The sequence below is a fragment of the Nycticebus coucang genome, chromosome 20, assembly GCF_027406575.1.
Source record: "Nycticebus coucang isolate mNycCou1 chromosome 20, mNycCou1.pri, whole genome shotgun sequence".
Taxonomy (NCBI): Eukaryota; Metazoa; Chordata; class Mammalia; order Primates; family Lorisidae; genus Nycticebus; species Nycticebus coucang.
Window position 1 is genome coordinate 29,678,476 of NC_069799.1, and position 26,187 is coordinate 29,704,662.

Below are 26,187 nucleotides of genomic sequence, written 5' to 3' on the forward strand. Positions count from 1 at the left end.
CAAAAGCTTGATAACTAGGATCTATAGAGAACTCAAATTAATCCACATGAAAAAAGCCAACAATCCCATATATCAATGGGCAAGAGACATGAATAGAACCTTCTCTAAAGATGACAGACGAATGGCTAAGAAACACATGAAAAAATGTTCATCATCTCTATATATTAGAGAAATGCAAATCAAAACAACCCTGAGATATCATCTAACCCCAGTGAGAATGGCCCACATCACAAAATCTCAAAACTGCAGATGCTGGCGTGGATGTGGAGAGAAGGGAACACTTTTACACTGCTGGTGGGACTGCAAACTAGTACAACCTTTCTGGAAGGAAGTATGGAGAAACCTCAAAGCACTCAACCTAGACCTGCCATTTGATCCTGCAATCCCATTACTGGGCATCTACCCAGAAGGAAAGAAATCCTTTTATCATAAGGACACTTGTACTAGACTGTTTATTGCAGCTCAGTTTACAATCGCCAAAATGTGGAAACAGCCTAAATGCCCACCAACCCAGGAATGGATTAACAAGCTGTGGTATATGTATACTATGGAATACTATTCAGCCATTAAAAAAAATGGAGACTTTACATCCTTCGTATTAACCTGGATGGAAGTGGAAGACATTATTCTTAGTAAAGCATCACAAGAATGGAGAAGCAGGAATCCTATGTACTCAATCTTGATATGAGGACAATTAATGACAATTAAGGTTATGGGGGGGGAAGCAGAAAGAGGGATGGAGGGAGGGGGGTGGGGCCTTAGTGCGTGTCACAGTTTATGGGGGCAAGACATGATTGCAAGAGGGACTTTACCTAACAATTGCAATCAGTGTAACTGGCTTATTGTACCCTCAATGAATCCCCAACCATAAAAAAAAAAGAAAAAAAAAAAAGAAATTAAAAAAATAACAAATTATGCCACTGACGTTTTGTCAAAATTGCATAAATATACATTACAAATTTTATCTGTAAGATTATGCCCAGCGTATTACCCAGATGGCACAATACAGTGCACAGGCTCTAATTATTTTTTTGATAAATAAATATAACAGAAATATACTGCATTTGGGGGAATTTTAAAGAACGTGTAAGAATTTGCAGCACACCGAGTGAGCACAAAGTGAACACCACATAGAATGGGAAGAAACAACTGTTATATTTGCCTACAACACACGTTCCCCCTTCTTAAGAAAGTAAGCGTCTCAATCCCAGCATTGTCCTCAAAAGAAAAACAGTGACACCTGTGTTAATCTTTTTGGCTTTGGAGGGACTTTCCAAAGACAGGCTGCTGCCTCCGACAAAGGAGAGTGCTAAGAGGATTGGTGATGTAGTTTATAAGACAGATTATGGTAATAGTGCTAAAACCAAAAATAAAGTATCGGTAGGGCAGCAGTGAGAATTAAATGCATAGTATCATTACAGCAGCAGTGAGAATTAAAATGCAATAGACAGATTCAGATCTAGCATGTGATGACAGGCTCTTCATAGGAAATGGTTCAACTACAAAATAAGCACACAATTCCACAGCTGAAACATTTTAAGAATATCTTTGGAGTTTCTCGAGTTTTTAGTACAATTTGCATCAGAGTTCCACAGGATAAAACCATATCTTAAATGTGAAAGGTGGCTTTTCTAATACTCAAAAATCAATGAACGATTACAACATGTACAAAGTGTTAGGGTAACATAGCCCAATGTAACAAAATAAATAATCTGGAAGCAACCAGAAAAAATAGAGATGTCTAAATTACTTGGAAAATATTTCTGAATGATGCTGAAGGGTTAAAATAGGAAGGATACAGACACCTAAGTAAAATCAGGAAAATGAAGACTTCAATGAAAAATAAAAGTAGAAATAAATAGAAATTCTGAACTTAAAGAACATAGTGGAAATGACTGAGAAATTCTCAACTGCAAGAAAAAAGATATAAAATACCAAAGGCTCACCTTCAGCTTGGAGAAACACAAACAGACCCATAACAAGACAGATGAAGATCAAGCATTTGCAAGTCACCCACAAGAAAGGAATCTTGAAAGCTTCAAGAGACAATAGATATGCCATCCATAAGCATGGTCCTATAAGATTACTAGTAGATTCATCAACACAAACCTGTATGGAAAAAGAGTTGGGTGATACAAGTGCTGAAAGGATAAAAACTTCAAAGCACATACACTCTATCTGGCAAAACTGCCTTTCTAAATGAAGAAAAAAATAAACATTTATTAAGATAGATGCTTGCTGAAAGCTGCCACACAGCAAAGGTCTAAAGAAGTCCCTTTCATTGAAAATGAAATGATTTGGGCAGTGCCCGTAGCTCAGTGGGTAGGGCACTGGTCACATATACCAAGGCTGGTGGGTTCAAACCCAACCCTGGCCAGCTAAGCAACAATGACAACTGCAATCAAAAAACAGCAAGGTGTTGTGGCGGGCACCTGTAGTCCCAGCTACTTAGGAGGCTGGGGCACGAAAACTGATTAAACTCAAGAGTTTGAGGTTGCTGTGAGCTGTGATGCCACATGCTATACCGAGGGCAACATAGTGAGACTCTTTGTGGAAGAAAAAAAAAAAAAAAGAAATATAACTAAAAAACTCTGAAAAGAATACAAAACAGATCCTGACACTCATCCTGACACCGTGTTCACTGATATGACTTCACGTGCATATGCAACAAAAAACAGAACAGTAAGAACACATGAAATTTTAGTATTCCCATACATCAAAGAAAACATTCAAAATAGTAAAAATGCTACCTTTAAAATGAATGCAAACATTTCTAAGTCAGCTGTATGATAGGAGATAATACCCAGAATATATATGTACGTTAAAAAATAGAGGGATATAAACAACTCCCAAAACACAATAGGAAAAAACAAATGATTTAGAAATTGACAAGAGATTGCACTGACATTTTTGTTAGCTTTTTATTTTTATTTTATTATTATTATTATTTTTATTTTGGAGACAGAACTTACTATGTCACCCTCAGTAGAGCACCATGGAATCACAGCTCACTGCAACCTCAAACTTGGGTTTAAGCGATTCTCTTGCCTCAGCCACCCAAGTAGCTGAGACTATAGGTGCCCACCACAACGCCCGGCTATTTTTTTGTTGCAGTTGTCATTATTGTTTAGCTGGCCTGGGCCGGGTTTGAACCCACCACCCTCAGTATATGTGGCTGGCACCATAACCACTGTGCTATGAGTGCTGAGCCCAAAATTAAATTTTTTTTTTTTTTTTTTTTTTTTGTAGACACAGAGTCTTACTTTATGGCCCTTGGTAGAGTGCCGTGGCCTCACACAGCTCACAGCAACCTCCAACTCCTGGGCTTAAGCGATTCTCTTGCCTCAGCCTCCCAAGTAGCTGGGACTACAGGTGCCTGCCACAACGCCCGGCTATTTTTTGGTTGCAGTTTGGCCGGGGCCGTGTTTGAACCCGCCACCCTCGGTATATGGGGCCGGCACCTTACTGACTGAGCCACAGGTGCCGCCCCAAAATTAAAATTTTTAATGAGATAACTAAAATAGTTAGAGAGGTTCTTAAAAATTACCTGCAAATTGCAAAAGTTTTTCCTCTCAAAATGAGAATAGAGACCGTCAATAAACACAGGGTAAGATTAAGACTATTTCCCTGACTACTTATCAAAACAGGACAAAACAATCACTGAAAAACACACAGGAAAAGAAAAATATAAGCCATAAATAAACTTAGCATAATATATATAGAAAAAAATCACAGTAATCATTAGCAGTAGACATATAGCTGATTGATATTTTCATTGTTTCATGTCTTAAAATATATATAATTGTTGCAGCTTCATCAAAAATTATAACACACAGGTAAGGGCAGTGCCTGTGGCTCAACGGGGTAGGGCGCCTGTCCTATATGCCAGAGGTGGCGGGTTCAAGCCCAGCCCTGGCCAAAAACCAAAAAAAAAAAAAAAACACACAGGTAAAACCAAACACACAATAGTTAGTGTTTAGAAACCTCTCCTGAATAAAATATACATTAATATGAAATTACCAAACAAGAATATATATTCCACTATAAATCGTATATACAACATTATTGTACCATTGAGAAATTTTTCTAGGTCACCTGGGGTAGCTCAAACCTGTAATCCAGCACGTGGGGAGGACTATTTGAGCTCCGGATTTTGAGACCAGCCTAAGCAACAATGAGACCCTGTGTCTACTAAAAACAGAAATGTATTGGGGTGGTGCCTGTGGCTCAAGGAGTAGGGTGCCGGCCCCATATACCAGAGGTGGCAGGTTCAAACCCGGCACCGGCCAAACACTGCAACCAAAAAAATAAATAAATAAATAAAAATAATAAATAAAATAAAAATAGAAATGTATAGCCAGGTGTTGTGCTCAGCACCTGTAGTTCCAGCTATTTAGAAGGCTGAAGTACGAGGATCACTTGAACCCAGGTGTTTGAAGTTGTTTTGAGCTATGCTGATGCCATGGTATTCCAGCTCGGGAAAGACAGTGAGACTCCACTTCAAAAAATATATATGTATATAATATCTTTTCTAGATAACTATAATATTCAACTGTGAATCTATGCAAAGGGTGGATATTTTCTTAATATTAGTTAACATTACATTGAATGACAGCAGGTATATTTGATGCAGTATATGGCAATACAATTTCATAGAAAATATACATATTTATTAATATGAAGCACCTATCAGAAAATTTTAATAAACATTTAAACACAGTAAAGATAATTTTAGTATGTTATTAAACTATTGCTATTTTTTACAGAAACTGAAAGGACTATATTTCACCCTTTATAACAAGGAAAATCTTATATTTCCTTTTTTTTTTTTTGAGACAGAGCTTCAAGCTGTCGCCCTGGGTAGAGTGCCGTGGCATCACAGCTCACAGCAACCTCCAACTGCTGGGCTCATGCGATTCTCCTGCCTCAGCCTCCCAAGTAGCTGGGACCACACGCGCCTGCCACAACGCCTGGCTACTTTTTGGTTGCAGCCGTCATTGTTGTTTGGCAAGCCCGGGCTGGATTCGAACCCGCCAACTCAGGTGTATGTGGCTGGCGCCTTAGCCACTTGAGCCACAGGCACCGAGCCCTTATATTTTCTTTTTATTTATTTATTTATTTTGGTGACAAGAGTCTCACTTAGTCACTCGGATTGAGTGCCTTACTGTCATAGCTCACAGCAACCTCAAAGTCTTCTTGGGCTCAGCAACCCTCTTATCTCAGCCTCCTGAGTAGCTGTAACTACAGGGACTCGCCACAATGCCCATCTAGTTTTTCTATTTCTGGTAGAGACAGGTCTCCCTCTTCCTCAGGGAGGTCTTGAACTCCTGAGCTGATGCAATCCACCCACCTCAGCCTCCCAGACTGCTACGATTATAGGAGTGAATATAGAGCCTGGCCTTACATTTCTAAATAAAGTAAAAATATTGACTTTGTAAAACATGAGTCAAAATGTGAAGCATTTGGGAAAAATTAAAATGTAAATTAGATATAGATAGAGGAAAGTGATGACAATTCCACTGATTTTTTTTTGCCTCCAGTAAACTAGAACTTTCAAGTAAGTATTTTAATAAATATGGAATGACTAGGAATTGTATAATTTAATTATATAACTTGAAATCTAAACCATAGTTCTGAATAATTAATCAAAAATGACAGAAAATTTAATGCACAAGAAATGAGAAAGCGAAAACATAAAGACAGAGTATAATCAGCAAGACAGTAGAAGTCTCCTGTTCGTGTATCCCCCCCAAAGGCAACAAAAATTTGGCAGCCATCTATGATAGCCCAAAACAGTGGCTAACACTTGTAATCTCAGCTACTTAGAGATTGAGATGAGAAGATCACTTCAGTCCAGCAGTTTGACACCAGCCTCAGCAATGTATTGAGACTCCATTTCATAAAGAGTCATTTTAAGAGAGCCTTGGGATCCAGAGTGGAGGTTGTGAAATCCTCCTAATGCAGACCCTCACTTAGCTAATTCACTAATTTCCATAAACCAAACATGCACCACTTGGCTAATTCACTAATTTCCATAAACCAAACATGCACCACATATATGTATTAACACAGCAGGCCTAGTTCCTTATGCTAATCACCTCTGCATGTAGACAACTTTGATACAGTCCCTTGAATGGTCAACTTGCCCAAGTTCTACTGTATATATGTATGTGTCTGCATCTCTGTGTATATACATGAACAACCCAGTTAAGTATATTTTAAAGCAAGAGAAACTTATAAGAGTTATTTTGTAGCAAGAGAGTTTAATACATGCTCAGAAATAATCTAAACTCCCCAATGACATAGTATATTTAAGAAATGTACAGACTAGATATCTTTACATTAAAATGAGGAAAATAGAGCATATAGAAATTAAATAATTTATCACAGTTAATGTAAAAACAAAATGTTGAAATTAAGTATCATTACATTTTCTCATGGGAGGGGGAGATTCTTAGTGTTCTGATAAAATTACTGACTTCACTTTCCGCAGAATATGATTTGAAAACAGTATAGCATAAAAAAATATAAAGCAGAAAATACACAACATCTATTTGTGGTGTTCCTGGGATTTCTGAACCAAATGCTAGTATCACCAGTTCACTCACACATTTTGGAGAAGATGCTAAAGATAAAAGAAATTATTTTTGGAAACAAAGTCTCATTTGTTCCTCAGACTAGAGTGCCACAGCATCAGCCTAACTCCACAGCAACCTCAAACTCCTTAGTTCAAGCCATCCTCCTGCCATAGCCTCCTGAGAAGCTGGAAATACAGTCAAAAACCAAAATGCCTAGGTAATTTTTATTTTTATTTTATATTTTTTAGGGACAGAGTTTCACTCTGTTTCCCTGGGTAGAGTGTCATGGCATCATAGCTCACAATATACTGAAACTCCTAGGCTTCAGCATTCTCTTGCCTCAGCCTCCCAAGTAGCTGAGATTACATGTGCCTGCCACAATGCCCAGCTAGCTTTTTCTATTGTTAGTAGAGATGAGGTCTTGCGCTTGCTCAGGCTGGTCTTGAACTATTGAGCTCAAGCAATCCACCCATTTCAACTTCCCAAAGTGCTAAAATTATAGGTAAGAGTTATCATGCCCAATTAATTTTTCTATTTTTAGTAGATAAAGGGTCTCACTCTTGTTCAGGCTGTTCTTGTCTGCCTAAGCTAAAGCAAACCTCCCACACTGGCCTCAAAGACTATTAGGATTACAGGTGTGTGCAACCACACCTGGCCTGAAGATAATTACCAAAATTCATATTCTCAAAAATACACAAATATTTTTATGTCCTTCAAAACAATGGAAGAGCAGTCAGATCCCATAGTGGTTTATAAGCCATAGTTGATTCTACTACCAAGAAGGAATATCACTGAAAAAGTAAAGGCCTTTGAAAATTTATGAACAAGGGGGCCAGGCATGGTGGCACACATCTGTAAACCCAGCACCTTGGGAGTCCAAAGCAGAAATATTTCTTGAGTTCAGGAGTTCAAGACCAACCTGACCAAGAGCAAGACCCTGTCTCTACTAAAAACAATTGGGAAACAATTAGCCAGGCATTTGTGGCTGTACTACAGCCTACTTGGGAGCCTGAGTCAGAATAATCACTAGAACCCAGAAGGTTGAGGTTGCACTGTGCTAGGCTGATGCCATGGCACTCCAGTCTGAGGCAATAGAGGGAGATTCTGTTTCAAGGAGCAAACAAAAATAAGAACTGAAGTGCTAATAAAACCTATACTTCTCAGAAATCATTTCTATTGGAAATAAGCTTTCATAACTACATGGTATTGTGCGTGGTTTCCACTTTCAACTTTGGACCACTGACCACTGTTTATTTGCTGCATTCAGTCCAACCTACCTGGGTGCTTGGTTACTGTCTGGTGTGTCTTCACCTTCCAGGTTCTTTGCTTTGCTCCAGACAGGTGATGAGGTCTGGCTTAGAGACAGCAAGCCCTGTTTTATTAGAAAAAAGGAACATGGGCAGCACCTGTGGCTCAGTAGGTAGGGCACCGGCCCCATATACCAAGGGAGGTGGTTCAAACCCAGCCCTGGCCAAACTGCAACAAAAAAATAGCCGGGTGTTCTGGCAGGCACCTACAGTCCCAGCTACTCGGGAGGCTGAGGTAAGAGAATCGCCTAAGCGCAGGAGTTGGAGATTGCTGGGAGCTATGTGACGCCACAGCACTCTACTGAGGGCGATAAAGTGAAACTGTTTCTACAAAAAGAAAAAAGGAACATAACTCTTTTTGGGATTCTCTGATTAACAATCTAGTATTGTGCTAAAGTAGAGAAGAGAACATTTTAGAAAATCCTGAAGGAATAATCTATAAATAGAAGTTCCTTACACAAATTTTAGAATACTTAAAAAGTATTTAAACTTTAAAGATTCTTGGCTTGGCGCCTGTAGCTCAAGTGGCTAAGGCCCAAGTTGGATTCGAACCATTGCTGGAGGGTTCGAATCCAGCTCGGGCCTGCCAAACAATGACAACTGCAACCAAAAAATAACTGAGCATTGTGGTAGGCGCCTGTAGTCCCAACTACTTGGGAGGCTGAGGCAAGAGAATCCCTTAAGCCCAGGAGTTGGAGGTTGCTGTGAGCTGTGATGCCACAGCACTCTACCCAGGGCGACAGCTTGAGGCTCTGTCTCAAAAAAAAAAATAAATAAATAAAAATAAACTTTAAAGATTCTTAATTCCACTACCCAGTACTACGGAAATAAAATTTGGTGCTAGAAATTGGACTTAGGGGAGGAGACAAGATGGCTGACTGAAGCCAGCTTTCCACAGAGGCTCCCGTCCAGTAGGAGAATTAAAGGACAAAAATTCAGCAAGTAACCTGGTGGATTTGAGCTGCACTAAGAGAGAAGGTTGAAGAATGCACGTCAACCCCGCTGAGGTGAGCTGCAACCATACCACAAGGATACAAACAAAAGGTACAAAAATCCATCACCAAGCGGACAGGAGTCCCCTCCCCCATGAAAACGGCTCAGAGTGTCCCACAAACAATTGGGCAGAGTTCAAAGGTCCTTCCACTACACTCCATGGGAGAGAACCTCTAAAAACTGGACCTACCTCCCCTACTAGGGTGCCATGGCGTCCTCTTGCCAGGCATAAAACTGTATAAACTGTATATAATCTCTATCTGGAATTCTGAGCTCCCAGAGCTCCCCTACACTCACACTGAGGTCTGGGGGCCAGTCCCCCAGGAGTTCAGAGTCTTGGGTGATTTCTCGAGGGGTGTGGACAGGGCCTCAACTGCAGCTGGTCAGCGCCGGCTCTGGGGCACGGGAGTGAGGACAGGACAGTCGGTGGAGGGGACCGCACCAGAGCGGCAGTTCCCTGAGGCACAGTGTGACAGCCGTCTTTTGGTGACAATACAGCCAGGCATAAAACTGTGTAAAACTGTGTATATTCTCTGCCTGCAACCCCAGGTTCCCAGCGCTCCCCGCACTACCCTCTGCTCTCACTCCAAGGTCTGGAGGCCTGTCCCCCAGCAGTCCAGACTCTTGGGCGATTGCTCGAGGGGTGTAGACAGTGCTGGGCTGCAGCCGGTCGGTGCAGACTCTGGGGCACGGGAGCGGACAGAGGACAGTTGGCCGGAAGGGAGCTGCACGGGAGCAGCGGTTGCCTGAGGCATAAAACAGCAGCCCTCTTTTGCTAGCAATACAGCTCACTACCGAATATTCTGAAGCCACACCCCATCTCCCTGGGCAACCAGAGACTGTGAGTATAGGATTTGCCTGAGGCAACGTCAACATGCAAACCGGAAAACTCACAGGGTGGGGCTGACCCAGAGGTCCACTTGACTGAAGCTAAGACGCACCTGGCCCTCAGGGGATCGTCAGCGTATAGATAATACAAGAACAAAGACAAGCTGATTTAGAACTCAATTCAGCTTCTCTTCTGCAGCGGAAACGCAAAATTGTTCTGTTCTGTTCTGTCAGTAACATTAATCAGGGGCGAGACTGGACCTGAGTGAAAACCCCCCCAACCTTCATCAAGCGCCAGAGGTAGTCAGGCCTCACCTCCTCCTGCTAGAGAGAGGCTGAGTGTAGTGGCCTGGCAGACTTCCTTGTGATTCAGGCAGTTGCAAACTCCTGGAGTACCGATTCACTACAGGCAAGTGGGTCAGCCAACTGCAGGGCTATCAGTGTGACTGGGTGTGACAGTGGTGCAAGGTGGGGAAGGAGGCAGCAACCTTCCCAGACTGATCTATGGGCTGGGTGGCTCCTCCTGACTCCACGCAGCACTGGAGCAAGCCACACCAGAGTAGTCACCAGACCCGTGACCCAGTTCCCAGAGACCTCTTAAACTCTCTCACCCGAGACAGGTGCAGATTGAGACAATTGATTTGGACCTTTGGAACTGAACCAATCACCTGAGGACAAATCAGGTGGTGCCCTGGGTGCACGGTGGTAGGAAGGTTTGATTTTTCTTCTCCAATTGTTTGCCAGTGGGGGGTGGGGTGACTTAATTGCTGATATTTCTCCACAGCTGAGACTTCAATCCAGAGTATCTGTTTCACTAGGGTCAAACAGAAACCAGATGAAAACAAGACAGAAACACTTAGCCCCACCACACCAGACAGGGCCCCAGTTTCTCAGGCCACAACGCTGTACAGGCCCTCGACAAAGCCCCAGGGGAAAAAAATCAAAGGGAGTAAAACAACCATGGGACGGAATCAGCAGAATAACTCTGGTAACATGAATAACCAGAATAGATCAACCCCCCCAAGCAAAGATATGGCAGATGTAATTGAAGATCCCATTCATAAACAACTGGCTGAGATGTCAGAAATCAAATTCAGAATTTGGATTACAGACAAGATTAATAAAGTGGAATTAGGAATTCGAGGAGAAATTCAAAAGTTGTCTCAAGAATTTAACGAATTTAAAGACAAAACCACCAAAGACTTAGACACGCTGAAGCAAGAATTTGCAGCCCTCAAAGATATGAAAAACACAGTAGAATCCCTCAGCAACAGAATGAACCAAACAGAAGAAAGGATTTCTGACATTGAAGATAAAGCCTTTGAATGCTCCCAAACTCTCAAAGAGGAAGAGAAATTGAGAGCAAAAATGCATGATTCTCTCAGAGAGCTCTGGGATAATTCGAAGAAGGTCACTATCCGAATCATTGGAGTTTCAGAAACAGATGAAGTGGCCTTGCTGGGCACAGAGGCCCTTCTGCATGAAATTATGAAAAAAATTTTCCAGACATGCCTAGAGATTCGGAAATTCAGATAGCGGACAGTTTCAGAACCCCAGCACGACTCAAACACCAACAAGACATCCCGCAGGCATATCATAATTAACTTCACTAAAGTTAACATGAAGGAGAAAATTCTCAAAGCTGCCAGGAAAAGAAACCATTACCTTCAAAGGGAAGTATATTACAATGACTGCAGACCTCTCTGCTGAAACTTTTCAAGCCAGAAGAGGGTGGTCACCGACTTTTAATCACCTAAACCAAAATAACTTTCAACCCCGGATATTGTATCCAGCTAAACTGAGTTTCATTTATGATGGAGAAATTAAATACTTTAATGACATTCATATGTTGAAGAAATTTGCCATAACCAAACCAGCTCTTCAGGATATTCTCACACCTATCCTCTATAATGACCAACCCAATCCTATACCACAAAAGTAAACTCACCCAGAAACTTCAGATCAAACTCCAATTTCCACACTGGCGAAAGGATTAAAAATGCCCACTGGACTTTTGAAAAACTCGATACCCAAAACTTCACCAGACTTATCAATATTCTCCATTAATATGAACGGCTGAAACTGTCCTCTAAAGAGGTTAGCTGACTGGATGCAAAAACTCAGGCCAGATATTTGTTGCATACAAGAGTCACATCTTAACTTAAAAGACAAATACAGACTCAGGGTGAAATATGGTCATCCATATTTCAGGCAAATGGTAATCAGAAACAAGCAGGTGTTGCAATTTTATTTGCAGATACAATAGGCTTTAAACCAACAAAAGTAAGGAAGGACAAGAATGGTCACTTCATATTTGTTATGGGTAATACTCAATATGATGAGATCTCAATTATTATTATCTATGCACCCAACCAGAATGCACCTCAATTTATAAGAGAAACTCTAAAAGACATGAGCAACTTGATTTCCTCCAGCTCCATAATAGTTGGAGATTTCAACACTCCTTTGGCAGTGTTGGATTGGTCCTCCAACAAGAAACTGAGCAAAGAAATCTTAGATTTAAACCTAACCATCCAACATTTGGATTTAGCAGACATCTACATAACATTTCATCCCAACAAAACTGAATACACATACTTCTCATCAGCCTAGGGAACTTACTCCAAAATTGATCACATCTTAGGTCACAAGTCTAACCTCAGTAAATTTAAAGGAATAGAAATTATTCCATGCACCTTCTCGGACCACCATGGAATAAAACTTGAGCTGAGTAACAACAGGAATCTGCATACTCATACAAAAACATGGAAGTTAAATAACCTGGTGCTGAATGATAGCTGGGTCAGAGATGAGATTAAGAAAGAAATGGCCAATTTTTTGGAACAAAACAACAATGAAGATATGAACTATCAGAACCTCTAGGACAACGCAAAGGCAGTTCTAAGAGGGAAATTTATAGCACTGCAAGCCTTCCTCAAGAGAACGGAAAGAGAGGAAGTTAACAACTTAATGGGACATCTCAAGCAACTGGAAAAGGAAGAACATTCCAACCCCAAACCTAGTAGAAGAAAAGAAATAACCAAAACTAGAGCAGAATTAAATGAAATTGAAAACAAAAGAATAATACAACAGATCAATAAATCAAAAAGCTGGTTTTTTGAAAAGGTCAATAAAATAGATAAACCTTTGGCCAACCTAATCAAGAAAAAAAGAGTAAAATCTCTAATCTCATCAATCAGAAACAACAAAGACGAAATAACAACAGACTCCTCAGAAATCCAAAAAATCCTTAATGAATATTACAAGAAACTATTCTCATTTAATATTTTAAAACTATTTAAAACTATTTTCATATTTTCAAGAAATATGAAAATCTGAAGGAAATTGACCAATACTTGGAAGCAGGTCACCTTCCAAGACTTAGCCAGAATCAAGTGGAAATGTTGAACAGGCCCATATCAAGTTTGGAAATAGCATCAAGCATACAAAACCTCCCTAAAAAGAAAAGCCCGGGACCAGATGGCTTCATGTCAGAATTCTACCAAACCTTTAAAGAGAAATTAGTACCTATATTACTCAACCTGTTCCAAAAGGTAGAAAAAGAAGGAAGACTACCCAACACGTTCTATGAAGCAAACATCACGCTGATCCCCTAACCAGGAAAAGACCCAATAAGAAAAGAAAATTATTGACCGATAGCACTAATGAATATAGATGCAAAAATATTCAACAAGATCCTAACAAACAGAATCCAGCAACACATCAAACAAATTATACATCACGACCAAGTCGGTTTTATCCCAGGGTCTTAAGGCTGGTTCAACATACATAAATCTATAAATATAATCCAGCACATAAACAAATTAAAAAACAAAGATCATATGATTCTCTCAATCGATGCAGAAAAAGCTTTTGATAATATCCAGCATCCCTTCATGATCAGAACACTTAAGAAAATCAGTATAGAAGGGACATGTCTTAAACTGATAGAGACCATCTAAACCAAACCCACAGCCAATATCATACTGAATGGAGTTAAATTGGAATCATTTCCACTCAGATCAGGAACCAGACAAGGCTGCCCATTGTCTCCATTGCTTTTTAACATTGTAATGGAAGTTTTAGCCACCGCAATTAGGGAAGAAAAGGCCATCAAGGTATCCATATAGGGTCAGAAGAGATCAAACTTTCACTCTTTGCAGATGATATGATAGTTTATCTGGAAAACACAAGGGACTCTACTACAAAACTCTTAGAAGTGATCAAGGAATACAGCAGCGTCTCAGGTTACAAAATCAACATTCATAAATCAGTAGCCTTTATATATACCAACAATAGTCAAGTTGAAAAAACAGTTAAGGACTCTATCCCATTCACAGTAGTGCCAAAAAAGATGAAATATTTGGGAATTTATCTAACAAAGGATGTTAAAGATCTCTATAAAGAGAACTATGAAACGCTAAGAAAAGAAATAGCTGAAAATATTAACAAATGGAAAAACATACCATGCTCATGGCTGGGAAGAATCAACGTTGTTAAAATGTCCATATTAACCCAAAGCAATATATAATTTCAATGCAATCCCTATTAAAGTTCCACTGTCATACTTTAAAGATCTTGAAAAAAACAATACTTCATTTTATATGGAATCAGAAAAAACTTCAAATAGCCAAGACATTACTCAGAAATAAACACAAAGCAGGAGGAATTACGCTACCAGACCTCAGACTATACTACAAATCGATAGTGATCAAAACAGCATGGTATTGGCACAAAAACAGAGAAGTAGATGTCTGGAACAGAATAGAGAACCAAGAGATGAATCCACCCTCTTACTGTTATTTGATCTTTGACAAGCCAATTAAAAACATTCGGTGGGGAAAAGATTCCCTATTTAACAAATGGTGCTGGGTGAACTGGCTGGCAACCTGCAGAAGACTGAAACTGGACCCACACCTTTCACCATTAACTAAGATAGACTCTCACTGGATGAAAGATTTAAACTTAAGACATGAAACTATAAAAATACTAGAGGAGAGTGCAGGGAAAACCCTTGAAGAAATAGGTCTGGGAGAGTATTTTATGAGGAGGACCCCCTGGGCAATTGAAGCAGCTTCAAAAATACACTACTGGGACTTGATCAAACTAAAAAGCTTCTGCACAGCCAAGAACACAGTAAGTAAAGCAAGCAACAGCCCTTAGAATGGGAAAAGATATTTGCAGGTTATATCTCCTACAAAGGTTTAATAACCAGAATCCACAGAGAACTCAAACGCATTAGCAAGAATAGAACAAGGGATCCCATCGCAGGCTGGGCAAGGGATTTGAAGAGAAACTTCTCTGAAGAAGACAGGCGCGCGGCCTTCAGACATATGAAAAAATGCTCATCATCTTTAATCATCAGAGAAATGCAAATTAAAACTACTTTGAGATATCATCTAACTCCAGTGAGACTAGACTATATCACAAAATCCCAAGACCAGAGATGTTGGCGTGGATGTGGAGAAAAGGGAACACTTTCGCGCTCCTGGTGGGAATGCAAATTAATACATTCCTTTTGGAAAGAGATATGGAGAACACTTAGAGATCTAAAAATAGATCTGCCATTCAATCCTGTAATCCCTCTACTGGGCATATACCCAGAAGACCAAAAATCACATCATAACAAAGATATTTGTACCAGAATGCTTATTGCAGCCCAATTCATAATTGCTAAGTCATGTAAAAAGCCCAAGTGCCCATCCAATCCACGAATGGATTAATAAATTGTGGTATATGTACACCATGAAATATTATGCAGCCTTAAAGAAAGATGGAGACTTTACCTCTTCCATGTTTACATGGATGGAGCTGGAACATATTCTTCTTAGTAAAGTATCTCAAGAATGGAAGAAAAAGTACCCAATGTACTCAGCCCTACTATGAAACTACTTTAGGGTTTTCACATGAAAGCTATAACCCAGTTACAACCTAAGAATAGGGGGAAGGGTGAAGGGGGAAAGGGAGGGGAGTGAGGCGGGAGGTAGAGGGAAAGGGATTGGTGGGATTACACCAGCGGTGCATCTTACAAGGGTATATGTGAAACTTGGTAAATGTGGAATGTAAGTGTCTTGGCACAGTAACTGAAAGAATGCCAGGAAGGCTATGTTAACCAGTGTGATGAAAGTGTGTCAAACGGTCTGTGAAGCTAGTGAATGATGCCCCATGATCATATCAATGTACAGAGCTATGATTTAATAAAAAAAAAAAAAAAAGACATTGGACTTAAAGGTATGGTCAACAATTCTATGCCACTAACTTTCTGAAATTACCATTAATCTTGTGAAAAATATATATCAGCTAAAGAAAGGATAAGGTTAACATCAAGATAGAACATCTCTAATAATTTCTTCCCTACACCGAGAAATCCTTAAGTTTTCCTTAAACAAGAATCTGGGCTCGGTGCCTGTGGCTCAAGCTGCTAAGGCGCCAGCCACATACACATGAGCTGGCAGGTTCAAATCCAGCCCAGGCCCTCCAAAGAACAATGATGGCTGCAACCAAAAAATAGCTGGGTGTTGTGGGGTGCCTGTAGTCCCAGCTACTTGGGAGGTGGAGACAGGAGAATCGCTTGAGCCCAGGAGCTGGAGGTTTCTGTGAGCTGTGATGCCATAGCACTCTACCCAGGAGACAGCTTGAGGCTCCGTCTCGAAAAAAAAAAAAACCAAAAAACAACAATCTGAAACTCATGCAGTCAAATAAGAAACTACATAAAAACATTCTGCACAGAAGAATATGAAATGCTGGCTTGGTGCCCATAACTCAGTGGTTAAGGCACTGGGGCCGATGGTTTTGAACCCAGCCTGCGCCTACTAAATAAAGACAACTACAACAAACAAATAGCTTGGCCTTGTGGCAGGTGCCTGTAGTCCCAGCTACGTGGGACGTTGAGGCAAGAGAATTGCTTAAGCCCAAGAGTTTGAGGTTGCTGTGAGCTGTGATGCCATAGCACTCTACCAGGGGCAACATAGTGACACTGTCTCAACAACAACAACAACAAAAAAAGACTATGAACTGCTTAGTGTAAATTAGGAATTGCGTATTTGAGTTATCCTCACATAGGAAAACCAGCTTTCTATAGTCCTCTAACTTGACATCCTAATACAAATTCTGCTAAGCAGGGTCCAGGCAGGCCCACTCATCCATAGAGAATTCTATAGACACATCCTTGAATGTCAACACTCGCTGATAAAAAAAAAAAAAAGTATATTTACCAAAAAGCCATGAAGACATATAATTTAACTTTCAGTTAAGTGAGAGAGTGAACAGAACTGTTTCTGATTGATATGAGTGACTGGGATTATCTAATAAGATGTGTATATGAGAGATGAATAATCTCATGTGTTCTCCAACACTGTGGAAATAGGATGGCATAACATCCACAGAACCAGTGTAGATACTACACATTTTTGTGTGACATAGTATAAAAGTAAGATCACCAATGTGAGCATGAAGATTGTTCTGGTTTATTTACATCTTGTAGTATAAGTTGAGTATATTTCTCATATAAAAGTGTCCTGGTGGGGCTTAGTACCTGTGGCTCAAGCGGCTAAGGTGCCAGCCACATACACCTAAGCTGGTGGGTTCAAATCCAGCCCAGGCCCGCCAAACAACAATCACGGCAGCAACCAAAAATCAGCCGGCCGTTGTGGCGGGCGCCTGTAGTCCCAGCTACTTGGGAGGCGGAGGCAGGAGAATCACTTGAGCCCAGGAATTAGAGGTTGCTATGAGCTGTGATGCCGTGGCTCTCTACCAAGGGGACAGCTTGGGGCTCTGTCTCAAAAAAAAAAAAAAAAAAAGTCCTGGTGAGTTAAATGGTACCTCTAATATTTTAGTGCATATAACAATAAACTGGAAATCTTGTCCAAATGCAGATTTTCATTCAGAAGATATGTGGGGAAGCTTCAATTTCTGAATATGTAACAAGCTCAACAATGATTCTGTCCCATGATAATATTTGGTCAAACATGCAGTAAATTGTAGAGGCTGAATTTGTCCCTGTTGATTATTGAGGCAGTAAATAAAGGTAAGAGCCTTTATTTTATAAAAAGAAAATCTGAGAAAAAGGGGAGCTTCACAAAAATGTGTTAGCTTATGTACATCAGTTGGTAAATCTCCCAAAGTACTTCTTAATAATAGAGAAAATATACCCAACTCTAAAATGGAGTATGTGCAAAGGAAGACCATAACTGAGTGAATAAAATTAACATCAACTGTACTAGGATGAATTAGTACCAGGTGCTGATTCACAAATGCAGACACAACAACTGCATGATGGTACTTGCCAAAAGAAGGAAATGAGAATCTCATAAAAACTAGTTAAAAAAAAAAAACAGTTTTATGAAAAGTTCAAGGTACAGGTATCTGCCATGTTCTGTAATCTGTACTAGTGTCTATAAGCAGTCTTCTAACATCCTAGAAAGTCTTTTCTAATTATTCTGTTTGTCATAATTGTGACTTATTTTAGGTAGTTAATGCTGTCTTCTGTAAAAGTGCATGCACTTCATCTTTTCTTCTTTCTCCATGAGACAGTCTCATTTTATCACCTTATCTAGGGTGCTGTGCTGTCATACCTGACAGTAACCTCACATTCTTGGGATCAAGAATTTCCTTTGCCTCAGCTTCCACAGTAGCTGGGACTATAGGCACCCGCCACAACACCCGACGATTATTTATCGGGTCTTGCTGTTGCTCAGACTGGACTCGAACTCCCCATCTCAGGCAATCCACCTGCCATGCCCTCCCAGAGTACTAGGATTACAGGTATAAGCCACTATTCCTAGCCTGATGTACTTCATCTTATTCTACATACAACTGATGGAGCTTACAGATGGAACCTAAACAGCACGTATTCTCCTTCTTTGCTAAAATCTAATGCAGACTTATCCACAATGGCAATCGTAGGTATCCACATTTCCCCATTTTAAATAGGCACAAGGGAAACATTTTCAGTATTATAATACATAAGATATATATATGTATATGTGTGTATGTGTGTGTGTATATATATATATACATATTTTTTTTTTTGGTAGAACATAAATTTACAGTTAAAATTTTTCAGGGGACATGAGAAGCCTGGATGGAGAGAATGGAAATAAAAATATGCTATGTATGTAAGGGAGGAGAAGTGTTCAGAGCCTCTTGAGTATTGTAAGAATAGGGCAAAAGAGTATTTGAAACAAACTCATTAGGCAAGAACATCGTAAGTAGAGAAGCAAAGGTTTGCAAGTTTTAAATACATGACACTGCAGGAGAAGAAGTGGGCACAGCCCCGGACCTGGGACACATTTACCTGAGAAGCAATCATTTCTTTCTCTTTTCCTTTTTCTTTCCTTCTCAGGTGAGATTATCTGGATACATTACACCCGCACTTGTAACAATATGCCTTTAAAAACATCAGTTTGAAGCCTTTGCCTGCTATCACAATATCCACAGGCAAAAGGATGATGAAGTACAGAAAAATCCAACCCTTTCCTGTTTTTTTGTTAGTGGAGACAGGAACAAGGAGGCTCCGAATATAGTACAAAGTATGAGTTTCTTATTTCTTGACCTTGGGTAACCTACCCTGCCAGCAATTTCTACTATGGCAACAGGTATATGGGTCATGCTGTCTTATCCATATTAAACCCAAGATGAGCAGGCCCTGTGACCTCCTTCTGGAAAAAAGACTAAACTCAACTTTCATAAATACATCTGGGTGGCTTGGCACCCATAGCACAATGTTATAGTGCCGGCCACATACACCAAGGGTGACGGGTTCGAACTCAGCCCGAGACTGCTAAACAATGACAACTCCAACAAAAAAAATAGCCGGGCATTGTGGTGGGTGCCTGAAGTCCCAGCTACTTGGGAGGCTGAGGCAAAAGAACTGCTTAAGCCCAGAGTTTGAGGTTGCTGTGAGCTGTGACGCCACAGCACTCTACCAAAGGCTACATAGTAAGACTCTGTCTCAAAAAATACAGGAATAAATAAATAAATAAATAAATAAATAAGTGTATCTGGAAGCCCTCCTGCTTGACACAAGCCTAACCTAAACATCACATGGAGACACTTAATTAAAACCACATAGTTTCACAACAGAGACTATTACAATCTTTGGGAAGGCAGAATCACTGTTGATGGGACTTCATCAACCTGGCTGTGGAACCCTAACAGAAAGCCTGAGCAGAGAACCACTTAGCTAAGCATTGCCTCCCAGGCTTTAATATGCACACAAGCCATTGGGTACTCCTGGCCACTCAAAGTATGTGATCCTGCAAGACCAGAAGATACTCTGTTTTTAAGCCAGTAACCATTTTCTAATTATAATTGCTATGTATATCCTTGCTTATGAATTTCTGTACATTGAGTACACCTGAGGAGCTCTACTTTCTCATTTTTCTTTTTGGGCCATTAACTATAGAACTAAAATTGCAGAACTCCCCAAAAAGGAAAATGCTGAGCAGTTAGCCACCATTTCTGTTGTGGTCTAGCTGATGTCAGCCAGACTGTCAGATGGAAAGAAACCATTGCAACAAGACAGGGCGAACTACACATAGAAAGCCCCTACAAATACTTCTCCCAAGCTCCTTTCCCCTTTCATCATCTCTTGCTCAGCTAAGAAACATGGGACTACAGGATCCCCCCCACAGTGCCCAGCTATTTTGTTGTTGTTTTTGCTGTGGTCCTTGCAACATGTTAGTCTGCCATCTCCTCATGTTACTGTTTTTTTTCTTTGTTTTTTGAGACAGAGTCTCATTATGTCGCCCTCCTTAGAGTGCTGTAGTGTCACAGCTCACAACAACCTCAAACTCTTGGCCTTATGCAATTATCTTGCCTCAGCCTCTCAAGTAGCTGGGACTACAGGTGCCTGCCACAACACCCAGCTATTTTTTCTGTTTTTGTTGCAGTTGTCATTGTTGTTTAGTTGACTCAGGTCAGGTTCAAACCGGCCAGCCTTGGTGTATGTGGCCAGCATCAGACTCACTGAGCTATGGGCACTGCCGATTTCACAGGTTTTAAGAGGGTCTATGAAGTAGCTTAACAATTTCATGTATTACTTGACGTTGGGGTTACTCCTCCTAGACTAGAGCAGCACTCAGCTGGAGAAAGCAAACACACCACGGAGTCCCTTCTGCTCAACACTTTTTTAACAACACAAATACCTTTGGTTCAAGGAAGACCAAAAATCACAATCTTTAAACTTTGCACTGTCTGCTGGCCCCTTAAAGTTTCTAGAGGCTGGAGAAGGCAGCAGTGTTTGAGGCAGGACCTGGATTCAGAATTTGGAACTTCTTGGAAACATGGTTATGCAGCCTGTGCCCTCTATACATTCATGGGAATTAGGGAAAAAGAAAAATGAGAAAGTGGAAATTCTCAGGTGTACTCAATGTACATCTGTGATTCAAGTTGAGTTTCTGGGCCCCATAGTCTCTGGGTCAGTTTTAGGTCTAAAGATATTAGGATAACTGAAAAACAGAGATAAAATGGCTGATGATGGCCCTACAAAGATATTTCTGTAGAAATCCAAAAGTTGTCCTCAAAGTCATCCCTTATGTCACCATACACAGGCAATATGGGAAAAGGAAGCTAAATGGACCTTCACAAAATATTCATTACAAATTTTTTTTTTTTTTTGAGATAGAGTCTTACCACATCACCCTCGGTAGAGTGCCATGGCACAGCTCACAGCAACCTCAAACACTTGGGCTTAAGCACTTGCGCTTAAGCAATTGATTCTCTTGCCTCAGCCTCCCAAGTAGCTGGGACTACAGGATCCCCCCACAGTGCCCAGCTATTTTGTTGTTGTTTTTGCTGTTGTCACTGTTGTTTAGCAGGCCCAGACCAGGCTCAAACCTGCCAGCCTCTGTGTAGCCCTACTCACTGAGCTATGGGTGCCAAGCCCTGACAGCACCATTTCTCACATATAGTTCACCCTAAATTCACCTTATAATTGGAAAGCACATTTGTGTTTGCTAGTTGATGATACTCAGAAGAAAGGAAGTTTATGTCTACATGGGATGGAAGATTTGGAGCCAGGTGCCTTCTAAAGGCAGGTCCTACACCACATCAGAAACTTTGGCAAAGGTTGTTATCTTTTCAACTATTTTATAATTCAAAATCATAACACCTGGGTCCTAGAGAAACATAGTCCTGAATTTTAAAAAGTACAAAAGTCTATTCATCTGGTAAATTTATTTACATATATTTCAAAGAGGCAGAGAAAACACTTACACACAAAATATTCTAAATTAAAATCTTAAAGCAAAAGGAAGAGAATAAAATCTTTCTCTTCATATTCAACTTGGAGTATTCAGTCTGGTATTTCTATTTTGTATTTATTTTGTATTTACACCCCAATGGTGTAGGATCACTTTCTTGAACTCATGGCATAATTCCAGAAGGCAAAGAGTTAAGTTACAAGAGAAGTAACCTAAGCACACTGTGTACTCACAAGAGGGTTTATGGGGAAGAAAATCTGAAGACAGGTGCTAACATGGACCTACGGATGGGCAAACTGTAGAGCTTGTGGAAATACTAGGTGAGGCTGTAAAAGAAACTAAGAATCTAAGGAACAACTCCTTATGCAAAAACAAAGGTGAAGCCCAGAGGCTGAGTCATTTAAGACCCACTTCCAAATGAATAATTGTTACTAACAATATGTATCATCCAGACCCTCATGGAAAGATAAAAGTTCTCAGGATTCTAAAAGCACTATCATCAAAGATCATTCACAAAGGCATTCCTTGTTGGGGTCCCATAAGCAAAAACACAAAAATGTACCTCTTTGTCTGCAGGCTAAGTCTAGCTCCTAAAACTAAAATCTGCTTCATTACATACTAATAATGTTTACCACAACTTTATCTTCCCAGGTATAAAAGAAAAACAAGATCAATTCTTTTTCTACATACCCAGGGACATCTACTTAATTGATTCTTACTTCACTCTCTTTTTTTGTTCATTCACATAATCCTATGCAAAATGTAGATTTCCTAAGCTTGTAAAGAAGGTAACCATTTTACCTCAGTCCCCATGGCTCTAGTTCTTTTTCCTTCTGTATGTCTTGTCATGTTTAAGTACCAAAGTTCCCAAATGCCCCTTCTGAACAATCAAAGATACATTTGTGATTTGCGGGGTTTTTTTTCCCCCAGAAATGTCTACAAACTTTGTCTTAATAAACTTCCACTGATTTATATATATCTTTGCTTCAGTCATTTGTTTTCGAATACCAATTCTAGACATAACAACCAGGCTGGGATATGCTAACACTTAGTACTGTTCCATGGAGACACATGAGATTACTGTTGGGTGAAATAAAAGCCTGGGTAATGAAGGGTCAGGTTATTGCTACACATACAAGATCTTGGGGCGAGGAGAAACCAGAAGTCTTCTGGGCACTGGCGTGTGGTTTTGATGGGACACTGTAAGAGTCCTTACAGTGAGCTGTGAGCTGGATTCCACATGGGAGAGCACTGTCTGAATGGGTTGTGACTACATCACTACCTAGTGTGCATGTGCTTAAAATGTTGGGTATCATCACATGGTGGCAGCAGAATGTGGGGAAGAAATCTGACCTCAGAGCTTCTGCCTTCCAAAACCTCAGTCTCCTCTCAACCCAGGAGGTGATGTGGAATCACTGCACAGTTTGTGCTGTGACAGCATATGTGCAGAACACATCCTTCCTTTATGGGACAGTTAGAATCTCCCTCTAGCCCAGGCCTCTACCATGTTTTTCTCTGACAACACTTCTCATACAAAATACATGCAGTTTGCAGAACAGTATTCCACAAATATTCCAATACAAACTCCATCTGCAAAATTGAATTTTGACACCACCCAGAGTTAACATAAATCTCACAAGTTCAAGGCTCAGTCCCACCACACTGCTCTCACTGCAGATGCCAGGAGCAAGCCCCACAAAGCCCTTCGATGATTTTGAGCAACTGCCTATAAAGCAGAAGTTCAAATAAATCCCTCCACAATCATTTAATACACCTACTCACAGGACTCAGCAAACCACATTACTTACATTCAGCAATTTTATATAAAGTAGACGAAAGTCATGTATAGGGCAAGGGAAAGTGGTGAAAGATGAAAGGGTGTCTAACTCATCCTGGTAAGTAGATGTGATTAAAGAAATTCCCCACCTTCTGTGTTCTCAAGAGCAACACACTGCAAGAAACAACCCTTCCATTTGGGATTTAGGTAATTCTCCCTGTTTCTCCTATGACAAGGGCAGGCACAGGCTCTGCAAATCCCCATTTATTGCTCATAAACAATCAGCTGAACAGTTCTTTCTTCAGGAGTCACAACAAAATGCTTCTTCATGAAATATTTCTAAAGTTTCTTTCTCCCAGGATCATGATCTTTGGTCCATTCTGACTTAAACGTGCCCCTCTTTATGCCCCTCCTAAGAACAGGCTGACTTCAGGGTGGAACATTTTCTGATATAGCAGATTATTTTTCTGCCCTCATCTCCCACTTTTTTTTTCAAAACATGTTTGCTCCTCCCTATGAAAGAAAGCCCTCGTTTGTGATGCTTGCAGGTATTATACTTGGTGTTTTTACAAAGCAATTATTTCCTTACAGTAAAGAAGAGCCTACCGAAACCCAACCTTTGCCCAGAGGAGTCTGAGCACCAAGGGATGCCAGCGACAAACTCTGGTCTTTAGACTCCCCAACTAAAGCGGAATAGCGCGGTCCTGCCACAGCCACTTCCGTCTCCAACCAGCCCTCCCCCCTCATTACACCCGATCCCATATACTCACCATTTCCCAACTTCCGGGGCGTCCCGGTGTCCTCTCTACAAATGTCCCAGTACCTGCAAGTCACAGGAGGGCAGAGGCTGCAGCAGAGACACCTAGAGCCTCCTGAAGATGCAACAGTGAAGAGGAAATTCAGGTCAGGGCCCAGCACAAGAGACAAAAGCGACTCCGGTTCCGGAAGCTGCCGCCTTCTTTCTGGCTGTGCATTTTGGTTGGACGGTTTCTACTGGAGCATCCCTGATTGGATAGGGCCTCATGCCCCACCCCTCTGGTCCTGATTGACAGGGAATACGACCAGACCTGAGGCTTAATGAGGCCAGAACGCTAGCAGTTTCTACGCTGGAGCTCTGCGCAGACAGGGCTTTATACCTGCTCTGGGACGCTGTACTTCCTGGGCAACATTTGTATTTTTATATAAAAAATTATATAAATTATATCCTTTCCATACATTTTACTTATATAGACATACATATACATACATATGTGTATTCTCATAAGCACGCACACCCACTCCAAATATGTTTTTCACAAATGGAAACAACATGTTAACAATTATTTTAAAGGTTGAATTTTTTTTTAAATTTTCTTCTAATCTTGTATTTTCTGAAGGCAGTTGAGCTTTGAAAAGGGATGCAGTCTTCTAAGAAAGCAATGTCCAATAGAAATAAAACGCGAACCACCTGTGTCATTTCAAATTTAAAGTAGCCACAAAAAAGGAAAGAATTAGGTAAAATTAATTGTAATTTTTTTTTTTTTTGAGACAGAGTCTCACTACATCGCCCTGGGTAAAATACTGTAGCGTCACAGCTCACAGCAACCTCAGACCCTTGGACTTGGCTATTCTCTTGCCTCAGCCTTTCTAGTAGCTGGGACTATAGGCACTTGCCACAGTGCCCGCTGATTTTTTGTTGTAGTTGTCCTGGTTGTTTAGCAGGCCCCACCCGGGTTCAAACCCGCCAACCCCGGTGTATGCGGCTGGCGCCCTAACTGCTGAACTGCAGCCGCCAACCTATGTAATTATTTATTTAATCCAATCTATCCAAAATACTATTCTTTTGGTATTTGCTGAATAAAAAGATAGTCTTTTTTTTTTTTTTGAGACAGAGCCTCAAGCTGTCGCACTGGGTAGAGCGTCGTGCCAGCACAGCTCACAGCAACCTGCAACTCCTGGGCTCAAGCGATTCTCCTAATGCTGCCTCCCAAGTAGCTGGGACTACACGCGCCCTCCACAATGCCGGGTATTTTTTGGTTGCAGCTGCGATTGTTGTTTGACGGGCCGGGCTGGATGCAAACCCTCCAGCTCAGATGTATGTGGCTGGTGCCTTAGCCGCTTGATCCACAGGCACCGAGCCCCAATGTACTTTTAACCACCAAACAAAGAACACTTAGTTTGATGAAAAAGAGAAGACAGTATCTAATAGAGGACAGGAAGCAAACAAAATGTTGGGGGAAATGTGACATTTCATTTAAAGGAGAATGTGCATTTTTTTTTTTGTAGAGACAGAGTCTCACTGTACCGCCCTCGGGTGGAGTGCCATGAGGTCACACGGCTCACAGCAACTTCTAACTCTTGGGCTTATGTGATTCTCTTGCCTCAGCCTCCCAAGCAGCTGGGACTACAGGCACCCGCCACAACGCCCGGCTATTTTTTGTTGCAGTTTGGCTGGGGCTGGGTTTGAACCCGCCACCGTTGGCATATGGGGCTGGCGCCCCACTCAAATTAAAATAAAATAA

General features: G+C 40.8%; 1 protein-coding gene across 5 annotated transcripts in view; it reads right to left on the minus strand.

Moving 5' to 3' along the window:
- The window catches only part of LOC128572712 (zinc finger protein 595-like), a 117,093-nt gene extending 92,467 nt beyond the window's left edge, over positions 1 to 24,626 (minus strand). For 2 of the 5 annotated variants that reach the window (XM_053572769.1, XM_053572768.1), the window contains exon 1: positions 24,457 to 24,626. In XM_053572769.1, the coding sequence (XP_053428744.1) occupies positions 24,457 to 24,459 (3 nt within the window). In that variant the 5' untranslated portion in view covers positions 24,460 to 24,626. Of the gene's footprint in view, positions 1 to 1,946; positions 2,110 to 7,855; positions 7,951 to 24,456 lie in introns of all 5 variants that reach the window. The other 3 variants (XM_053572770.1, XM_053572772.1, XM_053572771.1) reach the window with 3 other exon arrangements.
- Between the last annotated feature and the right edge of the window lie 1,561 nt (positions 24,627 to 26,187).